This window comes from Oncorhynchus nerka, linkage group LG25, assembly GCF_034236695.1.
Source record: "Oncorhynchus nerka isolate Pitt River linkage group LG25, Oner_Uvic_2.0, whole genome shotgun sequence".
NCBI lineage: Eukaryota > Metazoa > Chordata > Actinopteri > Salmoniformes > Salmonidae > Oncorhynchus > Oncorhynchus nerka.
In genome coordinates, this window is record NC_088420.1 from 36,266,494 (window position 1) to 36,288,926 (window position 22,433).

Genomic DNA, 22,433 nt, shown 5'->3' on the forward strand with positions numbered 1-22,433 from the left:
GTAAGGACTACAAGCCGGCGAGCTCTAGCGAAAACAGGGGTGCCAATAATTCTGACCCCTATCCTTTTAAGATGTCTTTATTATTCTTTCTCTGGGCAATTTTATTAGTATAACATTATATAATTGATATAATTTCATTTTTTTCCCATACAATATAGCTCAGTATTTGTATTATTTATTTTATAGCCTACAGTCTTTTTTCCCTCATATTTTTAAAGGGTGCTAATAATTATAGAACTGACTATACATTTCCATATCAAGTAATTGGAAACTGTAAACCACTTAAAGTCTTTGTGCTCACTTGAGTGAAAAGGCCAATCGTTAAAATATACAGTTAACCACAATTCTGAACCCTGGCAGTGATTTTAGAAAGTGCAGCCTATGTGAAAGCTAGCTTTCATAGATTCTACAAATACATGTAGGCTAACTATGGTTGTATTTGAAATAATGAATTGTTAGGTAAATATTCAAATTAATCTCAATACAAAATCTGGGGCACTGATTTTGCTCTGTATGTACAGTAGGAATCACTAAGGTGTAAATAATGATATGACCACTAATGCTGCATTCATGACACATCGGAAACTCGGAGAAACGAGTTGTGGGCATTCCAAGTGCCATGATCAAGCTGCGTCAACCATGAACGAGAAAACTAGCCTACAGTTAAACAAATGATAGTGTCGCAACACGAGGAAACCAGAGTTTCCTCATTTTTTTATTAGGAGTTGGAGGGCCATTGAAATAATTTTTTTTTTATATTCGGAAGCTCGTATTTCCGACATAGCATGAACGCTGTTTCATCGTAATAATTACTCTTCTACCGCTTGCATTTATCAGACCACCGACGTCACCGTCGCGTCAAACACCGGTAGATGCGAATTGCAAACGTACAACCAGAATCTCAAACCCATCGGTCGCAGGTAGAGAAAAAGGAAACCCACTTCAACCTAGACGTGATTCGTTCAGCATTTTATACATTTGCGACATCAAACACCCGCAACGTTTAACAGGCCATTGCTTTATGACTGAAATCTAGCCTACTTAGCTTTTTGACATCGCTCTATTCCCAGGTTCCTATTATGCCTTCCCGGTCTTGGTTTATCGCTGGTAGCGCTCTCCTCCTCTCTTTTCGGCTGGCATTCGGGACGAAGGGACCACATCCATGCACAGAGGTGAGATCCACTGTCAGGATGCCGTTGTATGTGTTGTCTGAGTTATTTTTAGTAGCTGTATTTTCCGTGGGCTAATAATGGTCCAAGCATGTTAGTGGAAAACACAACAGTGTGTTATTTACCAGCTTATCCATTCAACTAGAGAGTCAGAAGAGGAGTGTGAGTGAGGGGCACACAAGCTACTGTGTAGAACAACATGAGCGAGAAACAGTAATCATTCCACCGACCATTACTAATACGATTATGAATTGATGACGCGGCACTTCCGGTCAGATTCATATGTTTATATACATATAAATCACACACATACACTGCTTAGCGAGAGGGCGATGCCCTCCTTGACAACTAATTACTCATCCTGTTTCTCCAAACACCTGTCAGTCATGCAGGTAGTCCATCAGGTAGTCCTGCAGGATTTCTGGGGAATTGTTGCTTAGGACACTTGCACTGCTTAGGGCAGTGTGTGTGTGTGCGCACGCAGTGTTCTGGTTTGTGTTGTCTCAACACTCAGGGCAGACTTTGAGTCTTATCAGTTTCCTGCATGGAGCTGCCTTTCCTTCCCACCGTCTCTCTCCACTCATCACCTCTGAGCCATAGCACATGGCTGGCAACAACATAGCCTGGCTTATATTACATTCAGACGGACACAAACTCCAATCTACTGTCCAGTCACAGTGACTCACCAGGGCATTGTGGAATCTGCACTCTGCACTTCCACAAGACGACTATTTCTACCGCCAGAAAACAAGTATTTTGGACCTACATTTATCCTGGGACAACATTGTCTAAACATCAGACTGTTGCCATGGTTACTCCATGGATTATCAGTCTGACCAAAATCTTCCTAAAAAACCCCACAATAGTCTCTACAAGCCAGAATGTAAAATGATATTCAAACTTACTTTACCAGTTGTACATGCTGTTTGTACTTTTGGTGGTAGGAGGTGGAGATATCCACAGGACAGGGTTGTTTACCTGACTTTTTTGCAGAGCTGGGAGGTTCTGTGACTTGTATCAACAGCCGAACGTAGTCGACTAAAGCATGTTTCGTCACAATCGGCTGTGGTTTAGGTTCGGCCATATTCCTCACAATCGGCTGTGGTTTAGGTTCGGCCATATTCCTCACAATCGGCTGTGGTTTAGGTTCGGCCATATTCCTCACAATCGGCTGTGGTTTAGGTTCGGCCATATTCCTCACAATCGGCTGTGGTTTAGGTTCGGCCATATTCCTCACAATCGGCTGTGGTTTAGGTTCGGCCATATTCCTCACAATCGGCTGTGGTTTAGGTTCGGCCATATTCCTCACAATCGGCTGTGGTTTAGGTTCGGCCATATTCCTCACAATCGGCTGTGGTTTAGGTTCGGCCATATTCCTCACAATCGGCTGTGGTTTAGGTTCGGCCATATTCCTCACAATCGGCTGTGGTTTAGGTTCGGCCATATTCCTCACAATCGGCTGTGGTTTAGGTTCGGCCATATTCCTCACAATCGGCTGTGGTTTAGGCTCGGCCATATTCCTCACAATCGGCTGTGGTTTAGGCTCGGCCATATTCCTCACAATCGGCTGTGGTTTAGGCTCGGCCATATTCCTCACAATCGGCTGTGGTTTAGGTTCGGCCATATTCCTCAATCGGCTGTGGTTTAGGTTCGGCCATATTCCTCACAATCGGCTGTGGTTTAGGTTCGGCCATATTCCTCACAATCGGCTGTGGTTTTAGGTTCGGCCATATTCCTCACAATCGGCTGTGGTTTAGGTTCGGCCATATTCCTCACAATCGGCTGTGGTTTAGGTTCGGCCATATTCCTCACAATCGGCTGTGGTTTAGGTTCGGCCATATTCCTCACAATCGGCTGTGGTTTAGGTTCGGCCATATTCCTCACAATCGGCTGTGGTTTAGGTTCGGCCATATTCCTCACAATCGGCTGTGGTTTAGGTTCGCCATATTCCTCAATCGGCTGTGGTTTAGGTTCGCCATATTCCTCACAATCGGCTGTGGTTTAGGTTCGGCCATATTCCTCACAATCGGCTGTGGTTTAGGTTCGGCCATATTCCTCACAATCGGCTGTGGTTTAGGTTCGCCATATTCCTCACAATCGGCTGTGGTTTAGGTTCGGCCATATTCCTCACAATCGGCTGTGGTTTAGGTTCGGCCATATTCCTCACAATCGGCTGTGGTTTAGGTTCGGCCATATTCCTCACAATCGGCTGTGGTTTAGGTTCGGCCATATTCCTCACAATCGGCTGTGGTTTAGGCTCGGCCATATTCCTCACAATCGGCTGTGGTTTAGGCTCGGCCATATTCCTCACAATCGGCTGTGGTTTAGGCTCGGCCATATTCCTCACAATCGGCTGTGGTTTAGGTTCGGCCATATTCCTCACAATCGGCTGTGGTTTAGGTTCGGCCATATTCCTCACAATCGGCTGTGGTTTAGGTTCGCCATATTCCTCAATCGGCTGTGGTTTAGGTTCGGCCATATTCCTCACAATCGGCTGTGGTTTAGGTTCGGCCATATTCCTCACAATCGGCTGTGGTTTAGGTTCGGCCATATTCCTCACAATCGGCTGTGGTTTAGGTTCGGCCATATTCCTCACAATCGGCTGTGGTTTAGGTTCGCCATATTCCTCACAATCGGCTGTGGTTTAGGTTCGGCCATATTCCTCACAATCGGCTGTGGTTTAGGTTCGGCCATATTCCTCACAATCGGCTGTGGTTTAGGTTCGGCCATATTCCTCACAATCGGCTGTGGTTTAGGTTCGGCCATATTCCTCAATCGGCTGTGGTTTAGGTTCGCCATATTCCTCACAATCGGCTGTGGTTTAGGTTCGGCCATATTCCTCACAATCGGCTGTGGTTTAGGTTCGGCCATATTCCTCACAATCGGCTGTGGTTTAGGTTCGGCCATATTCCTCACAATCGGCTGTGGTTTAGGTTCGGCCATATTCCTCAATCGGCTGTGGTTTAGGCTCGGCCATATTCCTCACAATCGGCTGTGGTTTAGGCTCGGCCATATTCCTCACAATCGGCTGTGGTTTAGGCTCGGCCATATTCCTCACAATCGGCTGTGGTTTAGGTTCGGCCATATTCCTCACAATCGGCTGTGGTTTAGGTTCGGCCATATTCCTCACAATCGGCTGTGGTTTAGGTTCGGCCATATTCCTCACAATCGGCTGTGGTTTAGGTTCTGCCATATTCCTCACAATCGGCTGTGGTTTAGGTTCGGCCATATTCCCTCTGTGGTTTACAATCGGCTGTGGTTTAGGTTCGGCCATATTCCTCACAATCGGCTGTGGTTTAGGTTGGCCATATTCCTCACAATCGGCTGTGGTTTAGGTTCGGCCATATTCCTCACAATCGGCTGTGGTTTAGGTTTGGCCATATTCCTCACAATCGGCTGTGGTTTAGGTTCGGCCATATTCCTCACAATCGGCTGTGGTTTAGGTTCGGCCATATTCCTCACAATCGGCTGTGGTTTAGGTTCGGCCATATTCCTCACAATCGGCTGTGGTTTAGGTTCGGCCATATTCCTCACAATCGGCTGTGGTTTAGGTTCGGCCATATTCCTCACAATCGGCTGTGGTTTAGGTTCGGCCATATTCCTCTCACAATCGGCTGTGGTTTAGGTTCGGCCATATTCCTCACAATCGGCTGTGGTTTAGGTTCGGCCATATTCCTCACAATCGGCTGTGGTTTAGGTTCGGCCATATTCCTCAATCGGCTGTGGTTTAGGCTCGGCCATATTCCTCACAATCGGCTGTGGTTTAGGCTCGGCCATATTCCTCACAATCGGCTGTGGTTTAGGCTCGGCCATATTCCTCAATCGGCTGTGGTTTAGGCTCGGCCATATTCCTCACAATCGGCTGTGGTTTAGGCTCGGCCATATTCCTCACAATCGGCTGTGGTTTAGGCTCGGCCATATTCCTCACAATCGGCTGTGGTTTAGGTTCGGCCATATTCCTCACAATCGGCTGTGGTTTAGGTTCGGCCATATTCCTCACAATCGGCTGTGGTTTAGGTTCGGCCATATTCCTCACAATCGGCTGTGGTTTAGGTTCGGCCATATTCCTCACAATCGGCTGTGGTTTAGGTTCGGCCATATTCCTCACAATCGGCTGTGGTTTAGGTTCGGCCATATTCCTCACAATCGGCTGTGGTTTAGGTTCGCCATATTCCTCACAATCGGCTGTGGTTTAGGTTCGGCCATATTCCTCACAATCGGCTGTGGTTTAGGTTCGGCCATATTCCTCACAATCGGCTGTGGTTTAGGTTCGGCCATATTCCTCAATCGGCTGTGGTTTAGGTTCGGCCATATTCCTCACAATCGGCTGTGGTTTAGGCTCGGCCATATTCCTCACAATCGGCTGTGGTTTAGGCTCGGCCATATTCCTCAATCGGCTGTGGTTTAGGCTCGGCCATATTCCTCAATCGGCTGTGGTTTAGGCTCGGCCATATTCCTCACAATCGGCTGTGGTTTAGGCTCGGCCATATTCCTCACAATCGGCTGTGGTTTAGGCTCGGCCATATTCCTCACAATCGGCTGTGGTTTAGGCTCGGCCATATTCCTCACAATCGGCTGTGGTTTAGGCTCGGCCATATTCCTCACAATCGGCTGTGGTTTAGGTTCGGCCATATTCCTCACAATCGGCTGTGGTTTAGGTTCGGCCATATTCCTCAAAATCGGCTGTGGTTTAGATTCGGCCATATTCCTCACAATCGGCTGTGGTTTAGATTCGGCCATATTCCTCATATTTTGTCTCCAATTACCTCCTACATCAGGACAAAATCGGCAGACGACAGGTAAAGTACATTCAAATGAAGTTTATTCAAGAGTCTTACTTGTGATGGGACTTTTTACAAAAAGTCAGCCTACATGCTAGAGACGAGAGAGCAGTCTTCCACTCTCAGATTCATAGATTCTAGGGGCAACCATCCTCCTGGAGCCAATAAATATTCATGCATTTGCTCTCGCCTTGCCCTTTAGAACACATCTGATTCTGCTAATCAATGTCCTGATGAGCAAATGCTTAGATGTAAGGAGTGTTGGCGCAGGGCTGGAACAAAAGCCTGCACACCCAGTAGCTCTGCAGAGGAAGGGTTGGCAGTCCCTGGTCTAGTGGAATGTCTTTAGAATGACACCATGTGACAGAACCTGATATATCAGTGCTTGAGGTATACATCGATATCAGTTCAGATTTGTCCTGGAACAGACATCTCCTATCAGGTAACACATGACAGGCATGCAGAATATAGACTTCTGTTGGGGTCATGGTATAGAGGAATAGATCATTAAACTTCGTGCCCTGATTATTGATTGGCATGAATCTCAGTGATACATAGCTATCAGTCATTTCTGAGAGAAGGGGAGAGTTTAAGACAGATGGTAGTAAATAAGGCAATACATTATTTGAAATAAATATAATGTGAAACCAGGTCTGCATGTGTCATTCATTAATTTGCATCAAAACAGTACTGCTGTTGGATACAAATAGCTTCAGTTTTGAGGACGAAACAATGGTGTTACTGTAAAGCCTAGGCGTGATACTACATCTTCATATATATGCCATGTGTCATGTCCATGATGCCCACAACATGACCCCTTCAGCACAGTGTCCAGACATGTGTCTGTGTTCTTCTAAAAGGTCAACATTCCTTAAACATGGCAAAAAGCATGTTGTATTTCACTCAATGGTTTGGCAATCATTGGTTTGGCAAATTCAAGGGACATTATGGTCAGAATAGTGATTAAACGAGTCATGCTCCTCTACGATTTCCCGAACCATGATGGTGAACCACATACTCCACAGCATGTTTATGTGTGTGATATAACACTTCAACAATGTTCTCACAGTGAAAATTGCAAACCTTGAACTCAAAAACCTTGAATCTCAGAACCTTTAGCAAGACTGAACCATCAAATTCCTACGCCTGGACATACAGTTGTCAGTGGTTAGGGACAACTTCTACCTTCATTATACTGAGATAGGATCAGTTTTTATGGACAACTTCTATGTCATCCACTTACCCACTGTGTGCTGTGCCTTGGTTTCCTGTATCCATAGTGATGGAATGGGGGGGGGGGGGGGGGTGAAGAGAGAACTCTGGGCCCTTGGTGGTCTTCGTGTTTACTGACCTCTCTCTGTCCCCATGTCTGTCTTTTATCTGTCTCTCACTGTTTCTCACATACTGTTCAAAGACACACAGACACACTCAACCCCTCTGTTTCTCTCCATCACTGTGTGTCCATGCTATCTCTTGTGTTGCAGACAGACTACTACTATGAATATACAGAGTGTGACAGTACAGGGTCGCGATGGCGAGTAGCAATCCCTCAGAGCCATGGATCCTGCATCGGACTGCCCGAGCCTGTACGAGGGACAGAGTGCAGTAAGTACTGAGTGTGTGTGTCAGAGATGTTTCTCACACCCTCTTATCAGCTGGTTGGAATTTCCTCCAGTATTCCACAATGACCTGATTGGCTCTTTGTCTCTGCTCCAGTCATAGCACAGGGCAGAGCTGGCTTCATGCTGGAACAATAAGCCAATAACCTCAGAGGTTTACATATACACACACAGGTCTCAATATGTTTACTTCTTGCGCCTGACTTTGCTTCCCTAAATATCTCTAACTGATGCATGTCTGTGGAAAAGGCTTTTATTGACAGACACTCCCCTACATATTTATTTGGAGGGTGAAGCTAAAACTTTTAATTTGGCTCTATACTCCAGCATTTTGGATTTGAGGTCAAATGTTTTATGAGGCGACAGTACAAAATGTCACCTTTTTTATTTGTTCATACATGTGTTTTCACATTTAGAAATGTAAGCACTTTATGCATCTAGTCCCCCCATTCGAAGGTGTCGTAAGTATTTGGACAAATTCACTTATGGTGTATTATATATAGTCAAAAGTTCAGTAATCCTAGCACGCAATGACTACATCAAGCTTGTGACTCTACAAACTTGTTGAATGCATTTTCAGTTTGTTTTGGTTATGTTTCCGATTATGTTGTACCCAATAGAAAATCTTGTTAAATATTGTATTGTGTTATTTTTGGAGTCACTTTTATTGTAAATAAGAATAGAATATTGTATGTTTCTGAACACTTTTTAAAACAATTAATGAGGATTCTACCATGATTACAGATAATCATGATTGAATCGTGAATAATGATGAGTGCGAAAGTTACACATTCATAAATATCATACCCCCAAGAGAATCCTCCCCTGTTAATGGTAAGTAATGGTGTGAGGTTAGCATGTGGGGGCATGATCTTTGTGCATCTTTGTTTTGTTCTCTGGAAAAAGCTCACCTCTGTCTGCTTTTCACTTTTTCTATTTAATTACCTTCACCGTACCTTCTCCGCTGTGCAATCTGGTTTCCGAGCCGGTCACGGGTGCACCTCAGCCACGCTCAAGGTACTAAACGATATCATAACCGCCATCGATAAAAGACAGTACTGTGCAGCCGTCTTCATCGACCTCGCCAAGGCTTTCGACTCTGTCAATCACCATATTCTGATCGGCAGACTCAATAGCCTCGGTTTCTCGGATGACTGCCTTGCCTGGTTCACCAATTACTTTGCAGACAGAGTTCAGTGTGTCAAATCGGAGGGCATGCTGTCCGGTCCTCTGGCAGTCTCTATGGGGGTGCCACAGGGTTCAATTCTCGGGCCGACTCTTTTCTCTGTATATACGCCTCTACGCAGACGACACCATTCTATATACTTTCGGCCCGTCATTGGACACTGTGCTATCTAACCTCCAAACGAGCTTCAATGCCATACAGCACTCCTTCCGTGGCCTCCAACTGCTCTTAAAAACGCGAGTAAAACCAAATGCATGCTTTTCAACCGATCGCTGCCTGCACCCGCATGCCCGACTAGCATCACCACCCTGGATGGTTCCGACCTTGAATATGTGGACATCTATAAGTACCTAGGTGTCTGGCTAGACTGCAAACTCTCCTTCCAGACTCACATCAAACATCTCCAATCGAAAATCAAATCAAGAGTCGGCTTTCTATTCCGCAACAAAGCCTCCTTCACTCACGCCGCCAAGCTTACCTAGTAAAACTGACTATCCTACCGATCCTCGATTTGGCGATGTCATCTACAAAATGGCTTCCAACACTCTACTCAGCAAACTGGATGCAGTCTATCATAGTGCCATCCGTTTTGTCACCAAAGCACCTTATACCACCCACCACTGCGACTTGTATGCTCTAGTCGGCTGGCCCTCGCTACATATTCGTCGCCAGACCCACTGGCTCCAGGTCATCTACAAGTCCATGCTAGGTAAAGCTCCGCCTTATCTCAGTTCACTGGTCACGATGGCAACACCCATCCGTAGCACACGCTCCAGCAGGTGTATCTCACTGATCATCCCTAAAGCCAACACCTCATTTGGCCGCCTTTCGTTCCAGTACTCTGCTGCCTGTGACTGGAACGAACTGCAAAAATCGCTGAAGTTGGAGACTTTTATCTCCCTCACCAACTTCAAACATCAGCTATCCGAGCAGCTAACCGATCGCTGCAGCTGTACATAGTCTATTGGTAAATAGCCCACCCATTTTCACCTACCTCATTCCCATACTGTTTTTATACTGTTTTTTAAAATTTATCTATTTACTTTTCTGCTCTTTTGCACACCAATATCTCTACCTGTACATGACCATCTGATCATTTATCACCCCAGTGTTAATCTGCAAAATTGTATTATTCGCCTACCTCCTCATGCCTTTTGCACACATTGTATATAGACTGCCCATTTTTTTTCTACTGTGTTATTGACTTGTTAATTGTTTACTCCATGTGTAACTCTGTGTTGTCTGTTCACACTGCTATGCTTTATCTTGGCCAGGTCGCAGTTGCAAATGAGAACTTGTTCTCAACTAGCCTACCTGGTTAAATAAAGGTGAAATAAAAATAAATAAAAATTCCTGATTGGCCATTTTTCTACCCAGTCCGTCTGGTTGAGCCAGTGAGACAGACACCTGGGGAAAAGCTTCCATACAATTCTAGAGTAGAGCATTGTTTCATTGTTGGATGTGACAGAAGTCGCCTTACTAAAATCACAATTCAGACCTGGTTCTGCGCATGACTGCTAAGGGACAATGCAATTCAATTTGCCGCAGTCCTCCCTACCTAACAAACAGTCGTCACTAATTACCACAGCCACACAGTCATAAAATCTGCCTATTTCTACAATTTATCTTCTTAAAATGTGATTTTAAACCCCACTGCTAACATTATGACTAACCTTAAGTTAAGACAAAAAGCTAGTTTTTCTTTTCATTAATATTTACAATATACCCTACCATACCATACTTCTGCCCCCCACCCACTCAGAAAGGTTCTCTGCTCTCCTCCTCCATGTTCTCACTTCTCCTCAATGTGATGGCTCATTGCAGTGATGTATGACGGTGTGTTCATAGACGTCAAACAATGTGTTTTTATTTTGATTTAACCTTCTATTTAACTAGGCAAGTCAATTAAGAACAAATTCTTATTTACAATGGTGGCCAAACCCTAACCCGATGCTGGGCCAATTGTACGATGCTGGGCCAATTGTGCACCGCCCTATGGGACTCCCAATCACGGCCGGTTATGATACAGTCTGGAATCGGACCATGGTCTGTAGTGATGCCTCTGGCACTGAGATGCAGTGCCTTAGACTGCTGCGCCACTCGGGAGCCAAGTATTGTTTTTGAGAGCTCGTGCTTTGTACTTTCAGAGCAATCATTTCTCCATCCAGGCCGTCACGCTTTTTCGACATGGCATCTTGTAGTCTGTTTCTAGACAAGCCATTAGGGCAGCATTGAAGCCGGCATCCTCTACAATTGACAGTGGCTGCACAGCAACCGCAATCATTTCTGTAATCAGCGCTGTGATTTTCTCAGTCCGTCCCTTATTGCACTGCTGCCAGCAAGGGGTTGGGTCTCGTGGTGCTCCCCTTTTCCGCATTGCATCTGTACTGCCACTGTAGCTCAATTCCACCTTTGCATTTAGCCTTCTCCTACTTCTCCTCCTAGGTATTTTTTTGTCTTTATGGTAATTATCGCGACCTGTCCGTGGGAGTTTTGTTGAAATTTTGTTTAAAAAAGTATTATGTTTTTAGGTTAGGGATTTTTCTTTTTAACGTAACCAATCCCAATTTCGTTTAAATGTCACACCCCTACTTTGTACAACCTCGCCCACGCACGCACCCCCACCCACACAGCCCTTTTCAACAGGACGTGGGGATTAGTATGTTTGTTCCCGTGGTTACGGGGAAGCCATCCGAGGGCTGTTGTACATCTCTGAGCTGTATCCAGCCCAATTATGGACCCAGTTACTTCTCCTCTCCTTGGTGTAAACAGAAGGTCTACCATTTTTCTTTTACCAATATAATGTTATCTTCTGTTTTGCACAATCCCTGACCTCTAACAAGCTCTGATACATCCCCTCTCTCACTCTCTGAAACACTTCCAAATAGTGGTATACAGTGATGATTTTAGCATGTACATTTTGGTGGGGCAAACTTAATTTTTTTAGATGCATGCCAGCAAAGCCACAACACAAGACTTAACAATACATGAATTACACTATAACTTTGACAAACGGTGCCCACAAACTGTTAGGGCCTACATAAAGCTGTCGCAACAGCAGAGCTTTCTTTTCATCACCATGGAGTGATTCCTTACCACTGCTACACCTGGATATCAGCGGAGCCATGTCTGGCAGCGAAACAGTTCATTCAGACACATTTACTGCTTTCAGAAAATAGCTGATATGGTTGACTTGCTTAAACAAATGTGGTTTCTACTGACAATTGAGATGTAAAAACTATTGCATAAGGGAATGAAGAGTGGATAAGAGGCCATCCATAAGACATTAATGAGCGAGCTAAGACCGACGTAGTCAATAGCTATTTGTTCAGCAGTTTGGAAATGTATAGCGACAGAATTCAGAACATGGGCCGTTCTTACAGTAATCTCTCCTGTACAGTCTTGGCCAAAGGTTTTGAGAATGAAACAAATATTAATTTCCACAAAGTTTGATGCTTCAGTGTCTTTAGAACATTTTGTCAGATGTTACTATGGAATACTGAAGTATAATTACAAGCATTTCATAAATGACAATGGCATGCTGTCAATTAACTTCTGGGCCACATCCTGACTGATGGCAGCCCATTCTTGCATAATCAATGCTTGGAGTTTGTCAGAATTTGTGGGTTTTTGTTTGTCCACCCCCCTCTTTAGGATTGACCACAAGTTCTCAATGGGATTAAGGTCTGGGGAGTTTCCTTGCCATGGACCCAAAATATTGATGTTTTGTTCACCGAGCCACTTAGTTATCACTTTTGCCTTAAGACAAGGTGCTCCATCATGCTGGAAAGGGCATTGTTCGTCACCAAACTTTTCCTGGAAGTTTGGGAGAAGTTGCTCACGGAGGAAGGGTTGGTACCATTCTTTATTCATGGCTGTGTTAGGAAAAATTGTGAGTGAGCCCACTCCCTTGGCTGAGAAGCAACCCCACACATGAATGGTCTCAGGATGCTTTATTGTTGTCATGACACAGGACTGATGGTAGCGCTCACCTTGTCTTCTCCGGACACGTTTTTTTCCGGATGCCCCAAACAATCGGAAATGGGATTCATCAGAGAAAATGACTTTACCCCAGTCCTCAGCAGTCCAATCCCTGTACCTTTTACAGAATATCAGTCTGTCCCTGATGTTTTTCCTGGAGAGAAGTGGCTTCTTTGTTGCCCTTCTTGACACCAGGCCATCCTCCAAAAGTCTTCTCCTCACTGTGCGTGCAGATGCACTCACACCTGCCTGCTGCTATTCGTGAGCAAGCTCTGTACTGGTGGTGCGCCGATCCCGCAGCTGAATCAACTTTAGGAGACGGTCCTGGCGCTTGCTGGACTTTCTTGGGCGCCCTGAAGCCTTCTTCACAACAATTGAACCGCTCTCCTTGAAGTTCTTGATGATCTGATAAATGGTTGATTTAGGTGCAATCTTACTGCCAGCAATATGCTTGCCCGTGAAGCCATTTTGGGTGCAAAGCAATAATGACGGCACATGTTTCCTTGCCGATAACCATGGTTGACAGAGGAAGAACAATGATTCCAAGCACCACCCTCCTTTTGAAGCTTCCAGACTGTTATTCGAACTCAATCAGCATGACAGAGTGATCTCCACCCTTTTCCTCGTCAACACTCATACCTGTGTTAACGAGAGAATCACTGACATGATGTCAGCTGGTCCTTTTGTGGCATGGCTGAAATGCAGTGGAAATGTTTTTTGGGGATTCAGTTCATTTGCATGGCAAAGAGGGACTTTGCAATTAATCGCATTTCATCTGATCACTTTTCATAACATTATGCAAATTGCTATCATACAGAGGCAGCAGACTTTGTGAAAATTAATATTTGTGTCATTCTCAAAACTTTTGGCCATGACTGTACACCAAGTCAGAACCGTTGGATAGATAAAGGGGGCATATAAGCAGACAATGAAAGGTCTCTAAAACAGGCTATAGGCTACATGTTTACCACCAAGCCGGCACAGTAGGCTATGTTATGAGGGGGAAAGGGACCAAATTATTAGGGTGAGGCACATGGGCCAGCTTACTACACAACATACACTTAGTATTACTTTCGTAGCCACAGTATACATACAGTGCCTTGCAAATGTATTCACCCCCCTTTGCGATTTATCTATGTTGTTGCATTACAACCTGTAATTTAAATTGATTTTTATTTGGATTTCATGTAATGGACATACACAAAATAGTCCAAATTGGTGAAGTGAAATGAAAAAAAAAAACAGAAAAGTGGTGCGTGCATATTTATTCACCCTCTTTGCTATGAAGCCCATAAATAAGATCTGGTGCAAACAATTACCTTCAGAACTCACAGAAATAAAGTTCACCTGTGTGAAATTTAATTAAGTGTCACATTATCTGTCATATGATCTCAGTATCAATACACCTGTTCTGAAAGGCCCCAGCGTCTGCAACACAACTAAGCAAGGGGCACCATCAAGCAAGCGGCACCATGAAGACCAAGAAGGGGCTCTCCAAACAGGTCAGAGACAAAGTTGTGGAGAAGTACAAATCAGGGTTGGGTTATAAAAAAAGATCAGAAACTTTGAACATCCCACGGAGCACTGTTAAATCCATTATTAAAAAATGGAAAGAATATGGCACCACAACAAACCTGCCAAGAGCGGGCCGCCCACCAATGCTCACAGACCAGGCAAGGAGAGCATTAATCAGAGAGGCAACAAAGAGACCAAAGATAACATTGAAGGAGCTGCGAAGCTCCACAGCGAGATTGGAGTATCTGTCCATAGGACGACTTTAAGCTGTATATTCCACAGAGATGGGCTTTACGGAAGTGGCCAGAAAAAAAGCCATTGCTTAAAAAAACAAGGAAACATGTTTGGTGTTCGCCAAAAGGCATGTGGGAGACTCCCCAAACATAGTGAAGAAGGTATTCGGGTCAGATAAGATTCAAATTTAGCTTTTTGGACATCAAGGAAAACGCTATGTCTGGCGCAAACCCAGAACCTCTCATCACCCCGAGAGCACAATCCCCACAGTGAAGCATGGTGGTGGCAGCATCATGCTGTGGGGATGTTTTGGGAAACTGGGAAACTGGTCAGAATTGAAGGAATGATGGATGGTGCTAAATACAGGTACATTCTTGACGGAATCCTGTTTGTCTTCCAGAGATTTGAGACTGGGACGGAGGTTCACCTTCCAGCAGGACAATAACCCTAAGCATACTGCTAAAGCAACACTCGAGTGGTTAAAGGGGAAACATGTAAATGTCTTGGAATGGCCTAGTCAAAACCCAGACCTCAATCCAATCTGTGGTATGACTTAAAGATCGCTCTACACCAACGGAACCCATCCAACTTGAAGGAGCTGGGGAAATTTGAAAGAATGTGCAAAAATACAAGTGGCCAATCTAATAGAGACATACACCAAGAGACTTTCAGCTGTAATTGCTGCTAAAGGTGGCTCTACAAACTATTGACTTTGGGGGGTAAATGGTTATGCACGCTCAAGTTTTCTTTTTTGTCTCATTTCTTGTTTGTTTCACACACACAAAATATTTTGCATCTTCAAAGTGGGAGGCATGTTGTGTAAATCAAATGATACAATCCCACCCCCCCAAAATAATCTATTTTAATTCCAGGTTGTAAGGCAACACAATAGGAAAAATGCCAAGGGGAGTGAATACTTTCGCAAGCCACTGTATCTACCTGGCATATTACATAATGTATGCAGTAGCATGCAATACTTTTTTTGACTCACCTTGTTGTGCTGTGCACACTTTAACAGGAAGGCGACGCGGCAGGCCTTATGGGCAAATTTTGTCATCAAACTTTGTCAGAGAATACCAATCTCTGATGACTAAATTTGCCCACATGGACCACCGCGCCACCTTCCTGTAAAACTTTCAAGAAAACTGGGGACAAAAACTATTTAAATCAAGTTTGAATCGTGACGTCAGCAGTCTTTAGGTTGGAGTTCTAGAAAAAGGCCTGAGTTCCCGACTCGGGCCTCTCCAAACCATCTCAATTGGGTTGAGGTCGGGTGATTGTGGACTTCAGGTCATCTGATGCAGCACTTCATCGCTCTCCTTCTGTTTTGCTATCACAGACTAGAACATGTTCTGGGATTTTTTTCGATGGCATTGAGGAGTACACCACATCAGTCACTGGCTTTATCAATAAGTGCATCGAGGACGTCGTCCCCACAGTGACTGTGCGCACATACCCCAACCAGAAGCCATGGATTACAGGCAACATTCGCACTGAGCTAAAAGTTAGAGCTGCGGCTTTCAAGGTGCGGGACTCTAACCCTGAAGCTTACAAGAAATCCTGCTATGTCCTGCGACGAACAATCAAACAGGCAAAGCGTCAATACAGGGCTAAGATTGAATCATACTACACTGGCTCCGACGCTCGTGTTATGTTGCAGGGCTTGCTAACTATTACAGACAACAAAGGGAAGCCACGAGCTTCCCAGTGACACAAGCCTACCAGACGAGCTAAATCACTTCTATGCTCGCTTCGAGGCAAGCAACACTGAGGCATGCATGAGAGCATTAGCTGTTCCGGCCGACTGTGTGATCACGCTCTCCGTAGCCGACGTAAGATCTTTAAACAGGTCAACATACACAAGGCTGTGGGGCCAGACGGATTACCAGGACGTGTGCTCCCGGGCATCTGCTGACCAACTGGCAGGTGTCTTCACTGACATTTTCAACATGTCACTGATTGAGTCTGTAATACCAACATGTTTCAAGCAGACCACCATAGTCCCTGTGCCCAAGAACACAAAGGCAACCTGTCTAAATTACTACAGACCCGTAGCACTCACGTCGGTAGCCATGAAATGCTTTGAAAGGTTGGTAATGGCTCACATCAACACAATTATCTCAGAAACCCTAGACTCACTCCAATTTGCATACCGCCCAAACAGATCCACAGATGATGCAATCTCTATTTCACTCCACACTGCCCTTTCCCATCTGGATAAAAGGAACACTTATGTGAGAATGCTATTCATTGACTACAGCTCAGTGTTCAACACCATTTTACCATCAAAGCTCATCACTAAGCTAAGGATCCTGGTACTAAACACCTACCTCTGCCACTGGATCCTGGACTTCCTGACTGGGCGCCCCCAGGTGGTGAGGGTAGGTAGCAACACATCTGCCACGCTGAGCCTCAACACTGGAGCTCCACAGGGGTGTGTGCTCAGTCCCCTCTGGTTCTCCCTGTTCACCCACGACTGCATGGCCAGGCACGACTCCAACACCACCATTAAGTTTGCAGACGACACAACAGCCTGATCAATGACGAGACAGCCTGTAGGGAGGAGGTCAGAGACCTGGGCATGTGGTGCCAGAATGACAACATATCCCTCATCGTAGCCAAGACTAAGGAGATAATTGTGGACTACAGGAAACAGAGGACCGAGCACTCCCCCATTCTAATCGACGGGGCTGTAGTGGAGCAGGTTGAGAGCTTCATGTTCCTCTGTGTCCACATCAACAACAAACTAGAATGGTCCAAACACACCAAGACAGTTGTGAAGAGGGCACGACAAAGCCTTATTCCCCCTCAGGAAACGAAAAAGATTTGGCATGGGTCCTGAGATCCTCAAAAGGTTCTACAGCTGCAAAATCGAGAGCACTGGTTATATCACTGCTTGGTACGGAAATTGCTCAGCCTCTGACCGCAAGGCACTACAGAGGGTAGTGCGTACGGCCCAGTACATCACTGGGGCCAAGCTGCCTGCCATCCAGGACCTCTACACCTGGCAGTGTCAGAGGAAGGCCCTAAAAATTGCCAAAGACCCCAGTCACCCCAGTCATAGACTGTTCTTTCTACTTCCACATGGGAGTGCCGGTACCGCTTTATCCCCAAGCCATACTCATGCACAGGTAATCAAATGGCTACCCAGACTATTTGCATTGTGTGCCCCCAACCCCTCTTTTTACGCTGCTGCTACTCTCTGTTTATCATATCATAGTCACTTTAACTATACTTTCATGTACATACTACCTCAATTGGGCCGACCAACCAGTGCTCCCGCACATTGGCTAACCGGGCTGTCTGCATTGTGTCCCACCCGCCAACCCCTCTTTTACGCTACTGCTACTCTCTGTTCATCATATATGCATAGTCACTTTAACCATATCTACCTGTACATACCACCTCAGTCAGCCTGACTAACCGGTGTCTGTATGTAGCATCGCTACTTTTATAGCCTCGCTACTGTATATAGCCTGTCTTTTTACTTTTGTTTTATTTCTTTACTTACCTAATACCCTTTTTGCACTATTGGTTAGAGCCTGTAAGTAAGTATTTCACTGTAAGGTCTACTACACCTGTTGTAATTGGCGAACGTGACAAATACACTTTGATTTGATTCTTGGTCAAATAGCTCTTACACAGCCTGTAGGCGTGTTGGATTATTGTCCTGTTGACAAACAAATGGTAGTCCCTCTAAGTGCAAACCAGATGGGATGGTCTATCGCTGCGGAATGCTGTGCTAGCCATGCTGGTTACATTTACATTTACATTTAAGTCATTTAGCAGACGCTCTTATCCAGAGCGACTTACAAATTGGTGCGTTCACCTTAAGACATCCAGTGGAACAGCCACTTTACAATAGTGCATCTAAATCTTTTAAGGGGGGAGGGGGTGAGAAGGATTACTTTATCCTATCCTAGGTATTCCTGAAAGAGGTGGGGTTTCAGGTGTCTCCGGAAGGTGGTGATTGACTCCGCTGTCCTGGCGTCGTGAGGGAGTTTGTTCCACCATTGGGGGGCCAGAGCAGCGAACAGTTTTGACTGGGCTGCGCGGGAACTGTACTTCCTCAGTGGTAGGGAGGCGAGCAGGCCAGAGGTGGATGAACGCAGTGCCCTTGTTTGGGTGTAGGGCCTGATCAGAGCCTGGAGGTACTGAGGTGCCGTTCCCCTCACAGCTCCGTAGGCAAGCACCATGGTCTTGTAGCGGATGCGAGCTTCAACTGGAAGCCAGTGGAGAGAGCGGAGGAGCGGGGTGACGTGAGATGATGTTAGATGTGACTTGAATTCTAAATAAATCACTGACTGTGTCAACGGCAAAGTACCATCACACCACCTCCTCCATGCTTCATGTGGGAACCACACATGCGGAAATCATCCGTTCACCTACTCTGCGTCTCACAAAGACCGGGCGGTTGGAACCAAAAATCTCAATTTGGACTCTCATACCAAAGGACAAGTTTCCTCCAATCTAATGTCCATTGCTCGTGTTTCTTGGTCAAAGCAAGTCTCCTCTTATTTTTTTGTATTTAACCTTTATTTAACTAGGCAAGTCAGTGAAGAACAACTTCTTCTTATTTACATTGACAGCCTACCCCTGCCAAACCCGGACGATGCTGGGCCAATTGTGTGCCGCCCTATGGGACTCCCAATCACACCCGGGTGTGATACAGCCTGGATACGAACCAGGGATTGTACTGACGCGTCTTACACTGAGATGCAGTGCCTTATACCTCGGTGCCACTCGGGAGCCCGAGTGTCCTTTTGGTTGTGGTTTCTTTGCAGCAATTTCACCATGAAGGCCTGACTCACACAGTCTCCTCGGAACAGTTGAGATGTGTCTTACTTGAACTCTGTGAAGAGGCTGGTAACTAATGAACTTATTAACTCTGGGTCTTCCTTTCCTGTGGCGGTCCTTGAGAGGCAGTTTCATCATAGAGCTTCATGTTTTTTGCGACTGCACTTGAAGAAACTTTCAAAGTTCGTGAAATTTTCCGCATTGACTGACCTTCATGTATTAAAGTAATGATGGACTGTCGTTTCTCTTTGCTTATTTGAGATGTTCTTGCCATAATATGGACTTGGTCTTTTTCCAAATAGGGCTATCTTCTGTATACCTACCTTGTCACAACACTACTGATTTGAAATGCTTTACAGGTGACTACTTCATGAAGCTGGTTGAGAGAATATCACGAGTGTGTAAAGCTGTCACCAAGAATCTCAAATATGAAATATATTTTGATTTACCCATTTTTTGGGGGTTACTACATGATTCCATATGTGTTATTTCATAGTTTTGATGTCTACACTATTATTCTACAATGTAGAAAATAGTCAAAATAAAGACAAACTCTGGAATGAATAGGTGTGTCCAAACTTTTGACTGGTACTGTATATATTTATATTTTAGCTAAACAGGTCGCGCTTTGCCCCACGTGCCCTGAATGACAGGTCGCGCTTTGCCCCACGTGCCCTGAATGACAGGGCGCCGCTGGTGGTATACTTCACTTATCTATTCCATGAAATGTCCACTCTCTCTTTCCCGTCTCTCTCCCCCAGCATTTTCCTGTGAGGCGGGGGAGTTTCTGGAGATGTCTGCCCAGGAGTGTACTCAGTGTGCAGCAGGTACCTACTCTCTGGGCAGCGGTATTCGATTTGATGACTGGGAAACCATCCCCAGCGGGTTCAGCTCCCTAGCAACTTACCTTGACAATGGTCCCCATGGAGACGACAGCACTACCTGCAACAGGTGTGGGAAGGGGAGCGGTTTAGCTTGTGATTTTTAAATCATGGTGTCGTTGCAGTTCTTGCATACATCTCATTCATCTCTGCTGTGTGTGTGTGTGTGTCCAGTTCGACGTGGTTTCCGCAGGGTAGTTACCTGGAGTCTAACAGAGATGAGTGTACTGTCTCTCTGATCTATGCTGTCCATCTGAAGAAACCGGGATCAGTCTCCTTTGACTACCAGTACCCAGACGGCAACCTCTTCTTTGAGTTCTTTGTGAGTCTTCTACTTCATTCTCTCAATCCTATGATATCTGCTAGTTAGTGAGAGTAAATTCTTCTCTGCAGTACCTTCCTGACCAAGTAGCGCTATAAATATGCTGAAGTGATATTCACTCATTTAAATATTGATTGATTGGTTGATGTTCTGGTTGCTTGACAGATCCAGAATGACCAGTGTCAGGAGATGGACCAGACTGCTGATAAGAAGTGGCTCAAGCTTACCAGTCACGGGGAGTGGGCCACACACACTGTAAGAGCTGTGTTTGTTTGTAATTAAGTTCTAAGTCCTGGTCTTCAAGACCCAAATTGAGTGCAAGCTTTCGTTTTAGCCCAGCACTAGCACACCTGATTTCACTAGTTAACTAATCACCAAGCCCTTGATTCATTGAATCAGGAGTGTCTCAGGTCTAAAGGGTTAGACAGCCTCTGAGGTTACAGCACCATCAAATGTCACGTATTGAGATGCTTTCAGGTCGTATCTCTGTGTAGAAGGGCATTCTAAACCCAGGTCTCTAATGGGTGTGTTCAAGGTGAATCTGAAGTCTGGCACTAACATCTTGTACTGGAGGACAGCAGGGATCCTGATTGGAGCTAAAGTAGTCAAACCTGTTCTGCTGAAGAACGTCCACATAGAGGGTAGGACTACCGTGTGTGTGTTTGTGTATTTATTGTAGCTGTTCATGCCACTTCCCCTATGTACTTAAGTGTTATTTTCTCTCTTTAGGAGTGGCGTATGCGTCAGAGTGTTTCCCGTGTAAACCAGGGACGTTCAGCCAAACCCCAGGCTCCTCCTCATGTCAGCCCTGTCCCAGAGACACCCACTCTGGCCACGGAGCCAGCTCCTGTACCCCCTGCAACACCACAACACTCTATGCACGTAGGCTCACAGGAACATAAGCATGCAGACATGTCTAGATGCAGACACCTATACACAACTTGTCTTATTAGAGTTAGAACATGAATTTGAGCAGCTTATTGGTTATACTGCAGTTCATTATCTTTTAAACATCTCTCCCTCTTTCACTGCCCCCATTTCTTTCCCTCTCTCTTCCAGCGGAGGGGTCAGCTGAGTGCAAAGCGAGACCACCATGCTCCAAGAAGGATTACTTTCAGATACACACCCCCTGTGACCTTGAGGGCAAGGTGAGAAGACTAACTCACCCTCCCAATACCACATCCATTATTGCCAGATTGCTTATACCTGTCTAATCCTTTTTGATCGACACAAGTGCCCATGCAGGGGTTAGCCGTTCTAGCGCCAGTATCCCTACAATTCAGGGTCTGTGTCCTCCATGTTTGCTCTCTGTATGGTTAGTTTCCTCATCCTCCATGTTGTCTCTGTGTGTGTGGTTTCAGACACAGGTGACCTACAGGTGGGTGGAGCCTCAAATCTGTCTGGTGGACGTGGCCGGGGCTGAAACACTGCCCCCCTCTGGTGACCGTGAGCCCTGCCCACCGTGCAACCCTGGTTTCTATAACAACGACACTGCTACCTGCTCTCCCTGCCCCCCCGGGACATTCTCTGATGGGGTCAAAGGTGACGAAATATCCCTTTATCCCATGTCCTCTTCTATCTCTCGTCTTCCTTCTCTCTTGTCCTCTATCAGACGGGCAGCCCCCAGGTGGTAAGGGTAGGTAACAACACATCTGCCACACTGATCCTCAACACAGGGGCCCCTCAGGGGTGCGTGCTCAGTCCCCTCCTGTACAGTCGTGGCCAAACTTTTTGAGAATGACACAAATATACATTTTCACAAAGTTTGCTGCTTCATTGTCTTTAGATATTTTTGTCAGATGTTACTATGGAATACTGAAGTATAATTACAAGCATTTCACAAGTGTCAAAGGCTTTTATTGACAATTACATGAAGTTGATGCAAAGAGTCAATATTTGTAGTGTTGATCCTTCTTTTCAAGACCTCTGCAATCCGCCCCGTCAATTA

General features: G+C 45.4%; 1 protein-coding gene across 3 annotated transcripts in view; it reads left to right on the forward strand.

The window, feature by feature from the left end:
• Positions 1–632: 632 nt before the first annotated feature.
• Positions 633–22,433, forward strand: part of LOC115109455 (endosome/lysosome-associated apoptosis and autophagy regulator family member 2-like) — a 28,962-nt gene continuing 7,161 nt past the window's right edge. The window contains exons 1-10 of one of the 3 annotated variants that reach the window (XM_065009761.1): positions 633–953; positions 1,071–1,172; positions 7,435–7,555; positions 20,044–20,233; positions 20,338–20,485; positions 20,651–20,740; positions 21,021–21,126; positions 21,215–21,367; positions 21,545–21,633; positions 21,847–22,027. In XM_065009761.1, the coding sequence (XP_064865833.1) occupies positions 873–953; positions 1,071–1,172; positions 7,435–7,555; positions 20,044–20,233; positions 20,338–20,485; positions 20,651–20,740; positions 21,021–21,126; positions 21,215–21,367; positions 21,545–21,633; positions 21,847–22,027 (1,261 nt within the window). In that variant the 5' untranslated portion in view covers positions 633–872. Of the gene's footprint in view, positions 954–1,070; positions 1,173–7,434; positions 7,556–20,043; positions 20,234–20,337; positions 20,486–20,650; positions 20,741–21,020; positions 21,127–21,214; positions 21,368–21,544; positions 21,634–21,846; positions 22,028–22,433 lie in introns of those variants that run through there. The other 2 variants (XM_029634360.2, XM_029634361.2) reach the window with 2 other exon arrangements.